Source organism: Sceloporus undulatus, chromosome 6 (assembly GCF_019175285.1).
Source record: "Sceloporus undulatus isolate JIND9_A2432 ecotype Alabama chromosome 6, SceUnd_v1.1, whole genome shotgun sequence".
Classification (NCBI taxonomy): domain Eukaryota; kingdom Metazoa; phylum Chordata; class Lepidosauria; order Squamata; family Phrynosomatidae; genus Sceloporus; species Sceloporus undulatus.
In genome coordinates this window covers 77,114,378-77,135,348 of record NC_056527.1, presented here as the reverse complement: position 1 = coordinate 77,135,348, position 20,971 = coordinate 77,114,378, and the positions used below count along the sequence as shown (strand labels likewise).

Below are 20,971 nucleotides of genomic sequence, written 5' to 3'. Positions count from 1 at the left end.
TCACCATAAATTGGAAATAAGTTGTAAGTAGAAAAAAATTCTCCTTGGGAGGGTAGGATTTGGTGTACATACCCACTTACTTTTCTTTCTCTGATTCCTACTTCTCTAGTGCTACTCCTTCCCCCTCCTGCCATACACACACTGGTGCTGTTTTCTTTTTTCTGAATCACAAAGGTATACATCTGCATCTGAGAAAATAGACCAAGTTTGTGAAAGTTTATGCTACAACTTCTTTTGCAAAGCTAGTCTCAAAGATGCTACAAGATCCCTTTGCAAAAGGATTTACTCAGAAGGATTATGTAGTGAATGGGAGGATGGCTTAGTGCTTTGAGAGCCAGCATAGTGTAGTGGTCTAAGCATTGAACTATGACTTTGGAAAATAAGGTCTGAATCCCTACTTGGCCAGGAAGAATCACTGGGTTATCTTGGGCTAGTCTCAGTCTCATAGGAAGGCAAACGCAAATCTCCTCTGAACAATCTTTTTGTTCTGTGATAGCTTTGCCTTATGGTCACAATAAGTAGGAAATGACTTGTAGACACAACAATGACTCCATATGTATCTGTTGGTCTGATTTTCATTTTCACTCAGGACAATAACTTTTATGTATTTCCCCATTATTTTTGTTTGTTTTGGTTTTTTAGTAGATCAGCCATATGAAGAGATAGATAGAGTATCCTGGCATTGACCTTTGTCATCTCCTTTTTTCCTTCTGAATTTGAATTCTGATTTTGTAGCTCAGGATTGTGTTGAAATGCTCAGTAAATTGGCATAAAAATTGTGTGGTGGGATTTCCATACTATACAGTCAGCTGCTGTTGAATGCATGCTGTGCTGATTGCTTGTTTGTTTGGATTTTTCCCCACCAGCTACTGTGACCTAATTGAGATGTGAATTCTATATGTGTCCTGGTGTTCAAATGAAATTTAAACAAGCCTTAAGGACAGGCAATTAGTAGTCAGCCTGCAGGCACACATAAGGTGAGATAACACAGAAAGAGGCCATCCTGCTCTCAAAACCAATTTACATTAGAAATTCTACATCTCTTTCCCACCTTGTTCAAAACAGAATATGATCTCCCTTGGCACTCTGAGAAAGCATGTGATTTCTATTTCTTTTTGAAAAAATTCCCTAGGGAGGAAAAATCCCAATCCGATGGACAGCTCCAGAAGCAATCGCCTTCCGCAAATTCACCTCTGCCAGTGATGTCTGGAGCTATGGGATTGTGATGTGGGAAGTGGTGTCCTATGGGGAGAGACCTTACTGGGAGATGACCAATCAAGATGTAAGTATTTGCAAATAAATATCCTGATCTGATGTCAGGTTTGAACATTATTGTATTGTATAAGTGAGGGAGGATGGGGTGAGAAGAAGCAATGGTGAATGGTCAAGAAATTGCTTCTGTGATGTATACTAATGATCCCATTCATACTTCATCACTGTCTGTGCTTTTGAACATGATAGATTACTTAATCTCCTTTCTGTCCTTCCAGGCTTGCCACCAAAGAAAGGTCGGAAAGAATATGACCTGGAGCATTCTCCAGTTTGGCAGGTGTCAGGGACAGAACTCCAGATTCTAATTCTTGGTCACCTGTGATAATATTGACATATCAGCATTCTAAGTGGTACTGGGTAGTTGGATCTAGCTGCCAATTAAAACTTCCTACAATGCTCTGGAGTGATGCAAAATTTTGGTCATATAATTGTGGCTATATCCAGCTTCTTGGAGCACTGCTGCAATTGCTGCCACCACCAGCTGAGCTTATTAGAACTCCCTGGGGGGCTAATGGGAAGGCATCAGAGGACACTTGCCAGTGGGCTCCTCAAACCTAGAACTATCTCTGGTCCAAGCTTTCAGAGAAAAGGGACATTCTCTTAATGGGGTCTAATTTCAGCTGAGCAGGAATTTAAAAAGAGTTTTACATAGAGCTTTGCAATCTGATGTTGCTGAGGAAATGCATGCTCCCTTCTCCACTGTGCCAGGAGCAAGGGGGCTTTGGATAATAAATATGGAGCTCTTGAATCTTTATGAAGTGTCTGAACCCCTGGCATTAAGAGCAGAGTACCCATAGGCTTTGGGTCATCTTTCTGTGAACATCCATAAAAAATGCTTTTAGTGAGACTGGACTTGGGACACTAGCCTGACCTCTTCAGAATCAGTAGGGCATCTTTTCATTGGTCCACATCCATAAAGAGTATCTTTGAAAAGGTTTAGCTGTTCTAGCATGTGGTGCACAGTATATGGTTTGATTGTACATTTTAGAAAATATGACCCCCTTTTTTGTGGGTAAACAGACCAGTATGCACGATGACAGAAATCAGTATGCATGATGACAGAAAGATCTGTGAAAATCAAAGGGAAAGGCTTACAAACCCTAACTAGTGCAGCAAAACAGCAGCTGTAGTTACAGAAGCCTGCAGAAATGTCCCCACTTTTTCTTTGCAGTATTTTTTGTTGTAAGTCCTTTCATTTCAGCAGCACAAACACACTTTGCAGTAAAGCGAAACAACAAAGACAGGACAGGTTTCCTTGGCAGAAACATTGTCATCCCATGAATAGGGTTTAATTCAGCATCCATCACTATTATTTTTAAGGATGAAGGGCTGTCATGGGATGAATACATTTTTATTACTCAATTCAGAAGCAGTGACAGACTCACATGGCTTAATCCTCCAGGGCCATGCATATCACTAGCCTCTGCAATTCCTCTGGGAAAGGAGAGAAGGCTGTGTGGTCTATTTGATAGTTTTTGAACAGTCTGGATCTACATTCTACCTCAGCCTGTGAATGAAAAAGGGAATGTTCCCTTTTTTTCTAAAGGTGGATTAGATACTCTTTTAAACATGCTTCAGTTACCCCTTTGTGCTTGCAGTTGTGGGGAGGGGGGATTAAAGACAGATAACAGTGTGGATATACCACCAGTCTTTCAATACATGCTAACAAATGGAATGGCCAATAGAATGGATAATAGTAATTGTCAGTCGAAGTCCAGCTCCACTAGTTATTCTGAATTAATTACTGTACTGAAAATGAATGGAGTGTGATCTTCTGGGGTTCCCTTTAAAGATTTCATATTGCCTGAGATACTTCTCCACAAATATAGTAAGGAAAGCACTTTGTAAGTGCACCATCAGCACTGCCACTAACAGTCTTTTCCCAGTCCAAACACACAATGGCCTGGTACAGACGGGCCCTTTGCGGTGTGCCCATGTCATGCTAGGGTTGTTCAAGGGTGGGGTGTGTATACGGCCCGCAACCCTAGCACATCATGGATGTGCTGCAGCTGTGCAGTGCTGTATAGAGGGCACACGGGGTGATGATGTTGCTGCTGCGTCGCGTCCAAATGGTGCGGCACAGCTGCAATGTCACCATGCCATCTTTGGCACTTTGCAGCATCGCAGCAAAAAGGAGCTGCTTCCAGGCACTTCTTTTTTGCTGCACAGCAGCACCGCACAATTTGGTTGCTGCGGCGCTCCTGTGGAGCAAAGAGAGGCACTGGGGAGGCGCCTTTTTTTGGCACTCTGTACCGCTCCAAAGATAATCTTCCTCCTGATCTTTTGTATGAAGTCCTAGATAAGGGCAGGCATTGCAGCCCACAGGCCCCATAAGACTTCTGTCTGTTTTTGAGTCCTCCACCTGGGTCCTTCCTACTGATGCCAAATTTGCCACCCTAGGGGTGGTAACAAATAGTGCTGCTATTAAAATAAGCCATGCACTACCCATACACTTGGTTTACAAGTAGAACAGCATTCCTAAGATTTTAAAATCATAAATACCCTAATAAGTAGCAAATGTCACACTGCTTTTTTGCCCCCTAAGTGTCACTGATGTTACTGTGTTAGGTCTGGCCATATATTTCAGCCTTTTGGAGTGTAAATGTGAAAAGGCACTCAAAAGCTATTGCTAGCTCCAGTACAGCTCAGAAAAAAATAGCTATTTCTTCCATACACAATGTCCATCTCAAATGCTTATCTTTTTTCAAAAGTCATTGCCCTCTATTGACAAGCAGCCAGAGGACACTGTTGTGCTTTATGAGAGCTTCTTCAATTTTTTGGTACATTATTACAACACCGAGACCCTGAAGTTACTGCACGATTGTAGGAGGAGGAGCCTGTTTGCTATTGATTGTTATTGGTATGACCAAATCCTGGTCATCTTCCTGGTGGGTTTCTTGCTGGGTTCTAGTGGTTCCTGATTCAAAGTCAAGGAAAAAGTAACTGAAATACATCAGTAACACAATATTTCACATTGTGAGCTTGTCCATTTCCCCAAACATACCAGGAGAGTATCCCACAATTACTGCTCAGATATACCACTTTTCAAATCTTCATTTTAAAAATATTTATTTTTAATATTTTTGTTTAATTTTCAGTTTTTACATGTATGTAAATATATGTAACAGTTGCCAAAAGGTACAGGTAAATGCATCATTAAGGGTTCATCACACCAGTCTTTACATTTCCTCCCTACAGGTCTATCTCAGATCGAGATGTAAAGCCTTCACTTTTTCATCTTCTCGTGCAAGGATGAATAATTATGGTAGTTTCTCCCTGCTGAGGGAGAAAATTCATGTTCCCTACAGTGTTCTCCTGGTATTCAAGCAACCCAAAGTGTTGCAGAGGAATTCTCATTTGTAGAAAAATCTTTGGATTTGTGTGTATGACTGTATCTGTAGGTGCAAAAACCTATGTGTGTGTGTGCAGACTTTTTTTTAATGCAGAATAATTTCTCCACAACACTTTGGAACTTCAAGATACAGGGAGAAAATTGTACAAGGTTCGTGCTGGTCTATTATTTTTCCTAATATGGTGTCCTGACTTTTGGGAACCTGAAAATGAATAATAATAAATATCCTTTCCATCCCAATATGTCAAGCATTCAAGCATATACACCCAACAGTTCTCTTTTCCATAGTAGTTTACAATGGATTTCCCCCAACTTTTTTGAACTTGTCAGCAGACAGAGTCAGTCCATCTATGCTTTTGCAAAGCATCCATAGTTTTTTGTGGGTTTTTCAGGCTATATGGCCATGTTCCAGAAGAGTTGCCTAGGAGGCCGCCACAAGTAAACACATGAGCCAAAGCTGGAGGAAAGGCCACAACTTTATTCAGCAAGCAAATAAAATTGGTAGGGTTGGCCCAAAGCATGAAGTCAGGATCTGTAGTATTGAACAACCCCTCGGTTGTTCGATAAGCCACATGCCTGGTGACCGCCAGGCAATGGGATGACCTAGGGGCTAAGGAACACCATCTTGCAGCAATGCCACCAGCCACTCACATGTTCTCTAAGCCCCTAGTCCCCGGGAGGCGCTACCGCATTGTGGCCCCTGCAGTGGCCACAACGTATGCCCTCATCGCCCCTGGGTACCTAATGACTCCCATACCAGTGCTCCGTAGCCCTGGTAACCACACCAACCAGATCCATGACCTATGCTACTGCCCTTGAAGTTGTGACTAAAACTACCAACCCTAGGGAGGGAGGGTAGGAGAGCCGAGCAGCGAATGGCACTGGGGCCAGAGCACATGGCCCTTATATAGGCCAGGACCCAGCATGCATAGCAGGTGTGGTGGCCCCTCCGCCAAGGCAACCCAGCCAATGGACTGCCCTGGAGGACTGGGGCACACCATAGAGAGGTCTTCCTGCCTCCCAGAGCAGTCCACTGAGATACAAGGACCTCTCCTCCTCAAACCGGCCCAATAGCAGCACAGCTTGCCCCAGCATGCCTTGCCGACGGCAAAGCAGCCTGCCTGGTGAGGTGGGCGGCCGCTTGTTGCTGGTGAAACATCAGGAAGAAAATCTTATGGCACATGACCACATAGCCCGAAAAGCCCACAAAAAGCCATTTGACCTCTTTAAGAATTTCTTTACAGCAGTTGAAAAAGGATGTCCTGGAACCTGTTCTATCTTTTCTTAGGTGATTAAAGCTGTCGAAGAAGGATATCGCTTGCCAAGTCCCATGGACTGCCCAGCTGCTCTGTACCAACTTATGCTGGATTGCTGGCAAAAAGACCGAAACAGCAGGCCGAAGTTTGATGAAATTGTCTGCATGTTAGACAAACTCATTCGGAACCCAAGTAGTCTGAAAACACTGGTGAATGCATCAAGCAGGTAGCAAACCCAGCCCAAAATTCTGTATCATCTTCCTCACATTCTTGCTAGGACTAGCAAGACTGGCTAGTATCTCAGGATGTATGTGTTTTAAATAAGTGCTCAAGGAATTTGTCACTTTTATTACAGTGTTGAAACAGTTGAAAGTGCCTTAGCAATCTTACATTTACCACTGTAATTTTAAATAAATAGAGTTAGCTGTCAGTGAGAAACAAATTATCCAAATTCATAATCATATTTAGAGAAGCAAACTCTTTTCAGTACTGAAGAGCAGGATTACAGCAGAGATGAGCAAAGTTGTTGGACTGCTTCTTCCAGCATTCCCTGCCATTGCCAGTGCTGGCTAAGGCTAATGGACATTTCAGCACTACATCTGGAAGGCCCCATTCAGCTCCTGCTTTACAACAAATTTCAGAATTCTAATGTTTGTAGTGATTTTTGGAGTGAATAAGGAAAAATGAAAAGGGCAGCGGGGTTTAGTTCCAAGATCCCCGGTGTATAACAAAATCCTTGTATGCTCAAGTCCCATTAAATATAATGACATAGCAAAATGGTTTCCCTTATAAAAAATGGAAAATCAAGGTTTGATATTTGAAATTTATACTGTTTTTGAACATTTTGAAACCATTTATGCTTGAATCGGTGTATAAAAAAATCTGTATATAAGAAGGGCTGACTGTATGACTAGACAAAGTTGTAAAAGGGGAAATCTTTCCCTCTTTACCCATGTGCCAGGGACCAGAACCATATTTGTGCCCTATGACTCAATTTATTTCTTTCCCTCCTGAAAGCTCTTCAGGATTCAGTGGCTTGGGGATCAGCATGTACCATCACTTTGAGTACCATTGATTTAGAGAAAGCCTGGACAGGAAGGATTCCTCTGGAGCAATGTTGAGCAAAGTATAGTCCAAAACACACTGCAGTTCAGCTGCCCTGACTCAGTGCTAGGAAATTCTGGGAACTGTAGTTTTGTGAGACATTTAGCCTTCTCTGTCAGAGAGCTTTGGTGCCACAATAAACTTCAATTTCCAGGATTTCCTAGCACTGATCCAGGGCAGTTAAAGAGGTTTCAAACTGGATTATTTCTCTAGTGTATTTTGAATCTATGGCCCGTTCTAGACTGGCCCTCCCGGCGCCCCCCGTCACATGCTAGGGGTTGGCCGAGGACCTAGCGTAATAATGGCGGCGCCCTATACACATGGGTGCCACCATTATTACGTGCTGAACGCATAGCGTCCGCAGGTCGCGCAGCACATATGACGGCGTGAGTGCACCATTAGCACCTCACAGTGTCATAACAGCGCTGCAAAGAGAAGCGCCATTTTGGCGCTTCTTCTTTGCAGCATGGAGGAGTCACACGGTTTGGCTGCTGCGACTCCTCTGCACTGCAACCAGCAGCGGTGCGAGACCACCCCTTTTGGGCAATCTGTAACACGCCTATGTCTCTACATACCTTGTTGGGCTGCAAGTCCAGTCAGCCCAACTCAGCATACCTTGCTGAGAAACATAGGAGTCCAACAGTAACTTGAGGGCCACCAGTGCTTTAGAACCTGGCTGAATACTTTGAAGCTCAGCCAAAGAGAGTGAAAGAAACACATCAGTTTTGCCCACTTTCTCTGCCTTTGTGCTAATTAGCCAATAAACTTCAACAAGTTTATGATCTTACTAGGCAACAGGATATGTGGTTCAAGATAGACGAAATAAGATGTATAACAATTGTCTCACCAAACTACAAACCCAAGGATTTTACGATGCTATAATTGTGTAGTGGAAAAGGACCCTAGATTTCTGATTACTCGTCAGCGATATCAGCAGATGAGTCTCCTTAACTGGGATTCATCCACCTCATACCCTTCCTAATGGGAGCCACGTTTTAGAGAAGCTGCCCTCCCGCCTCTCCCTGTGGATCGAGGTGGGATTACAACAGAGAATAAAAACAACAATAAAATACAAAACTAACAATCACTAAAATGACCAAATCATCATCTGTTTTCCGTGCTATCAAAGTCAGACATGGGAGTGTTCTTTGAGATCAGCTATAGAATGTCAGATGGGTAGGACCACCGGAAGAGATCCGTCTTAAGTGCCTTCTTAAAGGCTTCTAAGGTGGTAATAAGATTGATCTCTTTCAGTAAGTTGTTCCATAGTTTAGGGGGTGCGGCTGTAAACGCTTTATGGGAAGTTGTAATTGGTCTAGCTTTCGTATATTCCAATAGTTTCTTCCCTGATGTTCTTAGAGTCCGAGGCGGATTGTGTAGGGAGAGGCGTTCCCTTCAGTAACTCGGGTCCAAGCCATGTAGGGCTTTAAAGGTAATGACCAACGCTTTGTATTGCGCCCAAAATAACTTCAAACAAAAATACAGCTAGTGTTGTTTTCCAGAACCGTACATTATTGTACAAGGGCTTCCCCTGGACAGAAAAAGCCTGCGCACAGTGAAACTTGTTCACCATCCAAAATATGTGTTGCAAGGGGTAGAGAGGTTCAGCCTCTGCAAACCACTATTTTCAAGCTGAAAAATGAAACTGTAGAATATTTTGGCCAGCTCTACATAAAGTATTCTTCTTATGATAGCAAGTTCTAAGGCTAATCTTGGCACTTCAAGCTAACTGGCTAACTTGCTACTGACTGCTCTTCTTACCCACAATATCTTATCCCTGAAGTGTAATATCCAAATAGTTGGTTTACAAAAGAAAATCTTAATGTGCCTCTTACTTTTTTGCTTTCTTTCTTTCTCTTTCTTTTTTAAAAGAGTTTCAAATTTATTAGGTGAACACAGTCCACTGGGAAATGGTGTCTACAGATCTGTAGGTGAATGGCTGGAAGCCATAAAAATGGGACGGTACACAGAGATTTTCATGGAAAATGGATATAGTTCTATGGACGCTGTGGCTCAGGTGACCTTGGAGTGAGTAGATTTCCTGATCACTTTTGTTGAAATAAGAGAGGATCCTTATGGTCAGAAGCCAGTTATAAAGGAAAGATAGAGGACATTTGGAAGCATTTAGATTTTTTTGAACACTCATCTGATTTTAGGGAAGCTTCATCATTTGTATCTTCCATAAATAACAGACTCGTAAGACAACTGAACTTGTGGTTACCACTGTTGTTTACAATACATCAATTCCTTTGAGTTTGAACACAGTGACATCATTCAGATTATGGCATGTGGTTTGGTCCAGTTTTCATGTAGTGAAAGCACCCTTATGCTGATTCCTCAGTGATGTGACTAGGAGAGTTTCAAAGGACATGCTCTCTTTTTGCATGAGTCAGAAGGTTTTGACTCCACAAGCACTTAGCAATATCATGGTGATAGTGGAGAATTCCACACACACATCAATTTAATCCAGGTAGAATCACAGCTTCTTGTTGGTAGAGTGAGGAAAAAATCAGGCACAGAACCAGGGCAGCGTTGCTTTGTGTGGGCTCTGCTGTAACACAGAAATACCAGGAAACCTTCAGTGCAAGAAGAAGAGATTTTCTTACTTAATCCTCCTTGCCTTTGAGGCCTTGACACATTCTTTTTCAACCTGTCCCGCCTGGGATCACTTCTGAGCAGAAGCAGTGGAATATCCCAGTGGGGAAAAAAAGTCTGCTGAGAAGACATCCCATGACAGGAAAGCAGAAAACAAAGGCAAAATAATATTTCCTGTCTGCATCTGAGAGTGTCGAATCCAGGAGGCACTGGCACAATCTAGTGGAGTTTAGTAGTCCCAATATTTAACATCTAATAGACTGAGTTGCAAGGGGTTAGGACACACTGTTGGAAGTATGATAGCAGAAGGATGAGGGGCGAAAACGACAACTACCTTTTCTGTCACTGAGACTGTGAGATGTGGAGAAGGGGGCATATATTTCTTAGTCTTATAAGAAGCATTGAGCTGTTGACAAGGAATTTCTGCCACTGGTCTAGAGAATATATTCTGATATTTACCAGTATTGGGCTGATTTTTCAAAAATACTACTTTTTTCCAGTGTTGCAGCTGCAGTCTTGCACCTCTAAACAAAACCTTGTCTCCTCAAAGCTTTTTCCAAACCAATATCACCCTGGCTACACTAGGAACCCCTCATAGCATGAGATGCAAGTAGAGATAAATGGTATATTTGTTTTAATTTCCTCCCATCAAAGCACTTCTCTAAAAGAACAAAAGGATTTCTTCAGGGGGAATCCTTCATCTGCCTTCCTGCATCTCAGCCATGGGTTGCAAAGAGTCTGTCACAGGTCTCTGTCTATGCTAAGAAACCTCACCTCATCGTCCCTTCATCTATATAAGATGTAAAGGAGGGGAGGAAGGTAGGTTGCAGCATGAATTATGGAAGCCATTTCAAATTTAGTTATCCTCTCCAGATGAGAGAATTAATTCCTATCTTCACGAAAACTCAGCAGAGCAGAATAAGACTCATTCCCAGTGATTGCACTGACCTTCTGTTTACAAATCATGAGCAGATTCTAAGACTATATCAACAGACGTTGAGCCCTGGAAGCATAATGCAAGTAAGGGTTCCTCATGGAACATTAAATATGACCACTGGCAATTGTAAGAAAGATCCTATCCAGAATGCACCAGTGGTGAAGAAAAAACTGGATCTGTTTTGTTTGTTATTTATGTTTCTTGATTATCTTTATTTTATTGGGAAATTTCAGATCCTACTCAGGTTAGAGAGCTAGTAACCAGTGCTGTCATCTCACAAAATTATCATGTGACATGGCTAGGTTTTTATGGTTCATTTCTAGTTTCTTGAGCTTACACGTTGAAGGCAACATTTAAGTTTAGACCTGCCTTTGGTTTTAATAGTTAAAAGGGAGAATGAAAAACACATTGTGTTCTGCATTCTTGCACCATCTTTGTTTATTTGGAGTAACCTGATACTGTCTTTCATGTGTTGTTAATTTGACCACTCCAGACAAGAACTGAAAGAATTGTGCCCTTCAAAGAAGGCAAACTGTAACTTGGGTCAGGTGTGTCCAGTATTTTTGCATGCACTTCTTTGAACCTCATCATGTGAAATACCTGAACTGCTATACTAAATGCTTTTTTGGATTTCTTTTAAATGACATGTACATGTATTTGTGCCTGTACATTACTTGAGCATTTACTACAGTTTTGATACTTGAGGGTTTATTTCCCCTTGAGTGACAGAGATATAGTTTATTCCAGAAACCATGCCCCAGAGTTGCTTTCAAATATTTCAGGTGCCCAGTAAAAACTAACAAACATACACTCAGTGTTATCTGCTGATGCTTGTTTCTAAACATGACCACACTTGCAGGAGCTTACTCCCTCTTAGCAAGAGTTTTGTCTCTCTGCTGAATTACACTTGTTAAGCAGAATCATCTCAGTTTCACTGAAGTTCTAATCTTCAGGTACAAAGGCCTGTTACAGACTGCCAAAATAAAGCTGCTTCGAGTCTCTTTGGAGGTGTGCTATTAAATGATGCATGGGTCCTTAGAGTCTGGAGGTCGCACCAAAGCCACACTCCGTTCCTAAGCACTGGAGTGCAGCTTTGGTGCAGCTTCCAGATTCTTAGGGTGCATGCATCATTTAAACAGCATACCTCCAAAGAGACCCGAAGCAACTTTATTTTGGCAGTCTGTAACAGGCCAAAATGTTTTATTTAAAAATCATTCCAGTTGGTTTCAAGATCCATACAATATTTTGATTTTAGAATATGGTTGTAAGCTTCTCATATTAATAGGATTTTCAAAGGGATCAGGTTCACAGACACAAAGAAAATGCATCTACATTCTCTTACAATTTATTCTGTAAGATAAGAACTGTAGGGTTCAGTCTTGTAGAGGCTAGAAATTACACCATTTATACCAGTACCATTCAAAATGGAGATCCATGACCAGTGCCCATACCTGAGCCATTTGCTTCCATTCTCTAGAGAGTTTCTAATTGTAGCTTGAGGGCACTGGGAAAAAATAATCACTGGTTATTCACATTAGAAAGGCTAATAAGTACTGACTTAGAGCACAAGTAATTTTAATAGTCATCCTCTGTTGAGAGAAATCAGGAGACTTGTGTTTTTGGCCCAAAACATATGGGCCAAATGACACAGATTCTGGCCATAATCAGGGTGTGGCATTCACACGCCCTGAAACTGCAGAGCCCGTGTGATATGGAAAGAATCAGACCAGGAAGGAGTGGAAGAATCCACTTCTTCTGGGAGCCTGGATCAGGACTGGGCATGTGTGGTTGCTGCGATCCCAGTCTCTTCGGCCCATCTGTTTTGTATCATTACTCCAGGATATTTAGCAGAGGGTTGGGTTTTTGTTTTAGCACACTCACAAAGCTAAACATTTCTAGGAATCTCTAGTGGGAGATGACTCCTACAATGTTATGTTTGCTATATACTAAAAGGAGTTATATCATTTATGGGATTCCATCATTTACCCTTCTCCTTGAAAACTGGAGATTTTCCTAGCAAGCTTAAACTTAGACAAAATAATGAGTGTGCATTGAACGAAAGTGCCAATGCACACTGGCTTCCAGGAACAAGATTGAAGCGGAACCAGAACTGAATATCTGAAGAATAAAGACTTCTTACTGTATGGATCTAGTGATTGGAGAGAGATTTTGTTTTCCCCAACCCTTCTTTTTAAATAAGAATTTACGAAAATATTCAAATTTCTTCATATTTGGAATGGAAAGAACTTTGGATTTTGGAGAAACTGAAACTGACAGAAATGTTCATTAAGGCCTTTCACTGTTTGATTCAAGTCTGGATTTCAATCCCTGTGTATTCACCCATGTTAGTGTGAATGCGTGTTGCATCACATCTTTTTTTCGGGGAGATGGTTAATCTTTAACACTTATACTGAATCATGTACAGCGTAGGCCTCTTAATGATGGAGATACCTCTCCTTACTTAATTTGGCTAACACAATGGGGGGGGGGGCGCTTTAATTTCAAGACACCTCTGGAACACTTAGCAACATATTCACATACTGTATCTAGATTGGAAATAACTTGAGGTCTTAGAAACTCTGAATTTGGCAAAAAGCAAAAATGGCACCCTGCTGGTGTCACTACCTTTTGTGGCTTTTTTATAATGAGTTCTGAAGCCTCAGTAGTAAGACTATACAATTTAACTATAATCAGTTTTCCCTTCCTTTTTTGCCTTCTTAGTTTCTACCTTGACTGTAAAGCAACATAAACATGGTGGAATATCCTGACTATACATGGTCAGGATATTAATAGCACTTATTTGGCTATTCCCTTTAAAACAAGGGTGCCTTGGAGTACTATTGTATCTGTATAATGAGGAGATATGTCAGGAACCAGGCTGGATGTCATTGAAGCTGTTGCTCTGACATATTCAGCAGAAGGAGGTAGAACATAAAATGAGAGAGAACACAGAATGGGGTAGTAGTATTTCATACTCCAGATAGAGAATTTTTTTTTCCCCCCCCCCCCCCCAATTATCTTTAAAATCCCTTGGCAGTTAGAAAATTAGCACAGTGTAAAGAGAAACCACCCAGCCATTTTCCTGCTGGTCTGAACATTTCCATCTTGTTCAAATGTTTTGCATCCCGTTAGTAGTCATTTTTAAAATACTGTCTGCCAACAGAATTAGCATTAAAACCTAAAATAATTGCATTTTGAGTAATCTAACCTGTATATTACTAAAAGCACAACTGGGTGATAAATGAAATTCCTGGATTATAATATGCATTAGGGGCATACCTACATATCTTAAAATATATTTTCATACATGTCCACAGGAAAAGAAATAAATTAGTTATTGTTCCATTTGACAACCATAAACTGGCTGATTTAGGCCAGATGGTGATACAGTTTCCAATAGAATAAAGATGTATTGCACTTAATGAAAAATAGCATGCCCTACTGACCCCCTCCTCGCCAAAACCTTATAATAGGAAACACCCTCTAAAATTCACATTTAATTTTGTTTACAGTGACATTTGGATAGCTGTTTTAGAAAGAGAGTTGCGCAGTTAAGAATACTGGGCCAGAATCTCGATCAGTATACATTTTCTTCACTCTTTAATGCCTTCATACTTTATATCAGTTAAAAGCCTGAGAACGTTGTGTAAAGCAGTGGTACCTTGCTTGATTTGATTATGTATCTCTATTCTAAAACCATGAAAATCCTTCAGAATTTTATGAAAAACAACAGTTGATTGTGAACCATTTGTTTTGAAATGGCGGGGAATGGAAACTATTTGGGATTTGAATGTGTTGTGACATGTTCATTAAGGATGACTGTTAATTTTGTTCCAGAGCTGGGACTTGGGGGGATCAGATGAAAATCAGAACCTCAGAATAGGTTTTATCCCTCAAACTGCAGTGATAAAACTTAGTTTAAAATTCATGGGCCAGTTCTCTTAATTCCAAGAATTTCCATCCTGAAATTTCATCCCACCTAGAAATAAGCCTGAAATTGCATCAGGAAAAATAAAAATAAAAGCAGAGATGGGTTCTATTAAGAAAGAAATCAGTCTCTGTGATATGTAAACCTATGTGTCTGCAATGTGTTAGAAAGTCAAGTGAACAAATAAATGATGTTGCCCAACCCCAAGATTTTTAAGTGTATCTGATGGTTTGGGGTGCCTCTGAATGTGAGTGCCCAACTTGAGACTCCTGCAAAAGGACTTTGCTTGGTGTCATTTAGGAAACTCAGCTTTTTGGAGTTGTTGCAAGTTGTCTGCTCACAACCTGAGTCACCTGAAACAATTTGAAAATCTTGGTGGCTTTCTTCCAGTAGTCCAGTCAAGAATCCTGCTTGCCAGCAAGGCACAGCCTATTCTCAACATGTTTTTGAATGGTAACAGACAAAAAGGATGGGCTCCTGTGACTATTGCCCCAAGTCCTGTGCTCTGTTCAGGCTGCATGACTACAGGCCTGATGATCAGTGTATTCCAAAATTCATTCTGCCATGTAGTTCTAATTCTAGCAAAAGAGTTGGATATCCTGTTTTCCACCTATGCTTCCGTCTGGATTATCAGACTGTAAACCACAGGAGAGAGAAACAACTATTTTCTAAACTTGTGGACAATCATTGGTGGCTTTGAGTGTCTTCCCTTACTCAGCAAGGATAACTTTGCCAGACCAACCCTCAAGAATAGCTAGTTCACAAGACTGGCCTCTTTTAGTCGTATGCTTGGCTGGACTTTAATGGCTAACAACAAAAGGTGGACTTCTTCACATCACCCTTTTGAGAGATATGTACTCACTGAATCTCAGGACACCTTGTTCCTTGTCATCCAGTGGACGGCTCTGAATATTTGTAACAGTATGTGTGTCTGTTGTGTTATGTTGTATTTGATTTTTTTTTCTTTTAAAATAAATGTCTATTTATAATAAAAAAAATTCTTTCGCTCAATGAAAAAATATACCAAGAATTCACCAGCTCTTGCTTTTTATTCCCGATTTTTAATTCCGTGAGATAGTGGCTATTACAAGAGTAATGATGATGCCATGCTGTTCTCGGAAAGGGGATAAACAACAAGAGCAGGTGAACATATTTATTTTAAATCCTCAAGAACTGAGTTGTAAAAAGTGTGTTCCTGGAACCACAATTGTTTCAGAGATAGGGGTTCAGAGCCCACTTCTCTAATCTAATATAAATTGAGAGTTATAGAAATATGGCACATTTAATTTGTTGAGTGGTCAGTTTCCTAATCTTGATGACTACCTGAACAATTGAGTAAATACCAATGGAAGCCTGACTTAGGTTTTCCCCCCATTTATTCTTCTCTGACAACAGCGACACCTGTTGAGGAGTACATGGCTTCACACTGACAAAGTTCATCTTTCACTAACAGTTTTAAGAATGGGACTATGCTTGTTTTGAACGCAACTGTTGAGTACTTAGAAAGAAACAATGAGATCCTTTAACTTACAGAGTTCAGTCCTAATGAGCAGGAAATGAAAACCCTTGTTCTCAGCAGAATCAAGATTTTGGCTTCTTCTGCACACCTTCCATTAAGAGTGCTTCCCATTGACAGTGTGGATGGTGTAACAGTGAACAGTGACCAATGGGGTGATGAGATTTGGTGATGTATGAGTAGGTTCGAATCTAATTTAGTCCTCACATTCAGTGGGTGGCCTTTGAGAAGCTACTATGCACAGTCATCCCCTACCTCACGTCTGCAAGGTATATTGTAAGGATCATTGAGGTAACACATGCAACCTTGGGGAATAGTGTAACAATGTAAAGCCATTCTTAGGCTTAAATGTCTTCTCCACTCTCAGCAGCCATTTTCTCACTCCAAATCACCCTTTTCCAGTGCTGCTTTAAAACAGGGAGAAAAGCTTGTGGGCTTTTTTTTTAAAACTTTTTCGTGTAACATTTTATGGTTAAGTAAATACTAAGGCATGCATTAAAAAGTGTTACTCAGAATGACTGATTAGTGATACAGATTAGTTCTAATATCCCCTTTGCCTCCCTTTCTTTATTATAATTTCTGACTGCATATAGAGAGCTGTACAATTCCTTATCATATTTTTCACTGTATGTAGGTGGCAATGTATTTATTTAAAACATTTTCACATGTATTCTAGCCAAAAAGGATTCCCAGAGCAGCTTTTATAAAAATCAGTAAAAGCAAAACAATTCCTGTCTGCCCACTTACAATGCAAAATGCACAACCAAAAGCAAAAATGGAAGAGAAGAGGGGGGAAAGCAAACCTAAACACCAGTTCTTAAAGTTATGTATTACTTATAATAGCAATAAATTGGGAAGCAGGCAGCCAATTAAACTTGTTATCTAACAGAGTTGGTGTCATGGCATACTTCCATCTCTCCCTCTGGTGCAGCTTGTATATAGTCAATATGTGTAGTACCTGCCATCTTACCACCACCTTCGCCTGAATTAAAATTCTCAGAAAAGAAAATTAGAGCTCCAATAGACAAGGAAGCATGCACTTGTAATAGACCCATGGACATTGTTTAGTGTCTGGTTTACTAAGACCTGTTACAGACTGCCAAAATAAAGCTGCTTCTGGTCTCTTTGGAGGTATGCTGTTTAAATGATGCATGGCTCCTAAGAATCCGGAAGCTGCACCAAAACTGCACTCCAGTGCTTAGGAATGGAGTGTGGCTTTGGCGCAACCTCCAGACTCTTAGGACCCATGCATCATTTAAATAGCATACCTCCAAAGAGACCCGAAGCAGCTTTATTTTGGCAGTTTGTAACAGGCCGTGTTTCTTGTTTTTGCTTCCTCGTGGAACATAAGAAACTATCTTACAAAAGAAAGACCTTTGTTCATTTAAATCAAGGAAACGGTGACAAGGAGAATCTTGGAGAGGTGAGAATCTGTTTCTGCATGAAAAATAAATGGGAGGTGTTTGGTTTTTTCTGCAGAAAATGGAAATTTTCAGTGTGCAGATCACACCAAAACAGCATGTCAGTGTAGGCAACATTTTTACACAGAAAATAAATTTCCTGCATAGACAGTAGTGTTTTCTGTATAGAAAATAATATGCTGTTTTCTATGTGGAAAACTTGTTTTTACTGCAGAAAATGAAATTTTGTTTTCATTTTTTTAAACAGAAAAGGTCTGAAACAGCAAATGCTCTTTCAGACCTCAAGAACAAAATGGAAAAATTACTCATTTTTACACTTTTGCCTCCAAGAATTTAGGAAGATTTGCACTCTGAAATTCAGGTGTATGAGTAGTATGGCCCTGCTTCCCCAAAAAGATACCCCCCCCAAAAAAAAAACAATCAGGAATTCCACTGTTTCTAATGCAGGCCTTACTGTGTATAAAAAGGTTATTCTTCTATTTAGTTTTCAAAGATTTAAAACTGCAAGACTAGATACCTGTTTGTTCTAGGGTACTCAAAATGGCACAGGACTTCAAAAAAAGCCAAACAATGTGACCTCTCTAAAGGCCTACCTATTGCCATCTTAACCTGCCAGTAATCCACTTTTGGTCTCAATCTAGTCTTGTCCCTTAAAATTGCTGTTACCAAATGCCTTTCCACATTGCTGTGGACCTCATATTTACCCACTGGTTGACAGGGCTAGAAAGAAGTTTTAATTGAAGCCACAGTTGGCTTCCCAGATCTCTGGGGTTAAGGTTGTGGTCTGAAAAAAAGATCCTCAACTACCTGTCTGTATAGTAGGGGGTTGAGTGGGAAGTGTTCAGAACTGGGAGACAGAAGAGAGACGGAGGTGAGAATCAAGGCCAAAAAGCATGGCCACAATTCAGACAAAATGGGTCATATGCTATAGAATTGGACTATGACTGCAGGTCAGGATTCACATCCACACTCAATCATGGAAACCCACTGGGTGGCCTTGGCTAGGTGACTAGGTGAACATTGGGTGGGCATCCTCAGTTCACACTCTCAGCCCCTTTGCCCCCCCCCCCCCAAATGATAGGGTCGCCATAAGGCGGAAGTGACTTTAAGGCACAGAACAACAACAAGTGCCAGTTCAGAAAAAGTGTGGTTTAGCTTAATTTTTAAAATGATTTTGTTTGTTTTAGTTAGTGATTTTTTAAAGCATGACAATAGCATTTGCTGCTGTTTAGATATACAGGAACATGCCAGCTGTGGGCTTACATGCAATGTCTGGTGAACTGAATTTCCAAGGGCCAAAAAGGTGGCTAAATAAAGCTAAACTCTGACAAACAGAAGATGAGATCAGTGTCACTCCAGGTAGCAAGGGCCACATATGATTGAAAGTTCCACTGTACAAATAAATTCTTCCCAAGCAAATTCTACCATGTTAGGGGAAAGGCTAGGGTAGCATTCTTCTCCCTTAGTGTGCAGAGGAAGTAACTTCTGTAGTGCAGAGTGTTCAGTAAACTAAGTCTGAACCTGCAGTTTGAGAAGTCCTTGCTATTTGTTAGGCTGGGTTCTTGCAAACAGAAAGTTGCCACTTTGTTCAATATTTATGACAACTCAATTTCAAATACAGCTGTCAGAGACCACAGCTTCAGTGCATGTAGATACTTGTCCTTTCGGCTAGGAGGATTTGAATCAAATTTTAAAAATGTTAAACATTTCAAAATTGCTTGTACAAAATTGCTTGCATAAAATCAGATAAAATATGCAACTTGTGATCAAGTAAAATGAATTCCCCTTTCTTAGCTCAGAGTCTACAGAGGCCCAGGCAAAAGTTATAAAAATAAGGATCCCTATAAAAGATATATGTGATACACTTTCTGGAAGGCTCCAGCAGTACATAGGGGCTCCCATCTGATAAACTCTTCCATGTTGGGTTTCCCTGATCCATTTGACTCCCCAAGAGTATTAAGTTGTGATGCGGAGGGAAATCTAAAATAAGTTTCAGAAATATGAAAATTGAGAGAACATCAAAAATGTAGAATTATAAGAGGCAGGATTCCCCAAATAGCCCCAGGAAGCTGGATTACAATTTTCTTTCAACACAAGAAAATCTTGTGTGCTGCTGGGTGCCAAAAAAAAAAAAAAAAAAAAAAAAGTAATCAGAGTAATCATACAGTTTAGGTATTTCTAGATAAGGTTTTTGGTGGGCCTTATTTATAAGTTTACCAGAAGAGCAAATAATGTAATCTTCCATTGACAATCCTTCTGTGTTTCCTTCCATCACTGTCTTTTGTTTTATATTGGAGGAGAGAGATATCTGTTAAACAGGGAAAGGCAGAATTGCTATATATTGTTCTAGGAATCCTTTGTTTAGAAGCAGTCTTAGGACAATATCACACCATACTGTTACAGTGTTCTGATTCCACTTTAACTGTAATGGCTGCTTCCTGTGGAATTCTGGGAATTGCAGTTTAGAGAGGGGTATTTATAATTTTTAGAAAGAGAGCTCTTAGGCCTTACTAAACTACAAACCCCAGACTTCCATGTGATGCAGCCAAAATAGTTAAAGTGAAATCATAGTGCTATAACAATGTGGTAGGATATTGTCCTTTAGTTTCACTAAAGCATTGTTGGCTGACCAATTTTCAGAATTCACTGGAGGCAAGAATGACAAGCTGTTCGACTTCTTAGCAGCAGCATTATAATCATAGTATAAAAATCTGGCATTTACAGCAGTGAAATTGCTGGTGTGATACTCTGCCCCCCCTACTACCCTGCTCTTGTCTGCAACTCCATTTAGGTACATATGGCATATGCACACAAAGGATTTCTCTACTGGTTAAAAACAGACATTCCAGAAGCCTGACAGTGTAAGTTTACTATGAAGGGTTTTTCTTGAGAAAAGAATACTTCTTAAAATATGCAACACATCATTTAAATGTCAATAAAAATAAAGCAAAAATATTTTCAGAAGCAACTTGATTGTTGGGATTTTAATGTTTTTGTTCCAGTTTACTTTCTGGCATTTTGAAGAGCACATGAACCTCCTGTTAGTTCTCTTGGTGTAGATCATTTACATTAGTGGTGAGATGGCTATCTGCATCCATGAAGATGCACCCAAACAAGGCTAGAGAGAATGTGGGAACAGTTCCAAAGGACATAGAAACCTTGGAGAGGCACTACCAGTCACAAGAAAATGCACTGTGTCTTATTGTGTTCCAATAAAAGAATACATTGAAATGGCTGGACGTTGGTAACTCATCACTGCAGAAAGGCATTCTCACAAACGAATGAACTTGAAAGGACACTTAAAAGCTTGAAGGTGTACTGACTGACTTGGACAATCTTATTTTCTGAAAACTGACATAAAAGTAGGCTCATCTATCAGATGTTGCTATTCCCATTCACAAATTTCCAAGGCCTTCCTGGAACTTGCAGTGCTGCTCAGGGCTGTGGAGCCAGTATGCCAAATCTTTGACTCCAACTCTGACACCTTCATAAATGGAAAATATATAGATTAAGTAATATCAAATTTCCTGTAGTCAAATAATACACAAGGCCTTTCTTTACCACCATCTGAATCATCATACTAGAAAGAA

The 20,971-nt window shown here is 40.5% G+C and overlaps 1 protein-coding gene across 1 annotated transcript in view; it reads left to right on the top strand.

Annotated features, from left to right (window-relative positions):
• EPHA5 (EPH receptor A5) overlaps nucleotides 1-20,971 on the top strand; it is a 276,495-nt gene that overhangs the window by 252,310 nt on the left and 3,214 nt on the right. The window contains 3 exon segments of the mRNA XM_042474841.1: nucleotides 1,133-1,282; nucleotides 5,913-6,106; nucleotides 8,857-9,012. Coding sequence (XP_042330775.1) covers nucleotides 1,133-1,282; nucleotides 5,913-6,106; nucleotides 8,857-9,012 — 500 coding nt within the window.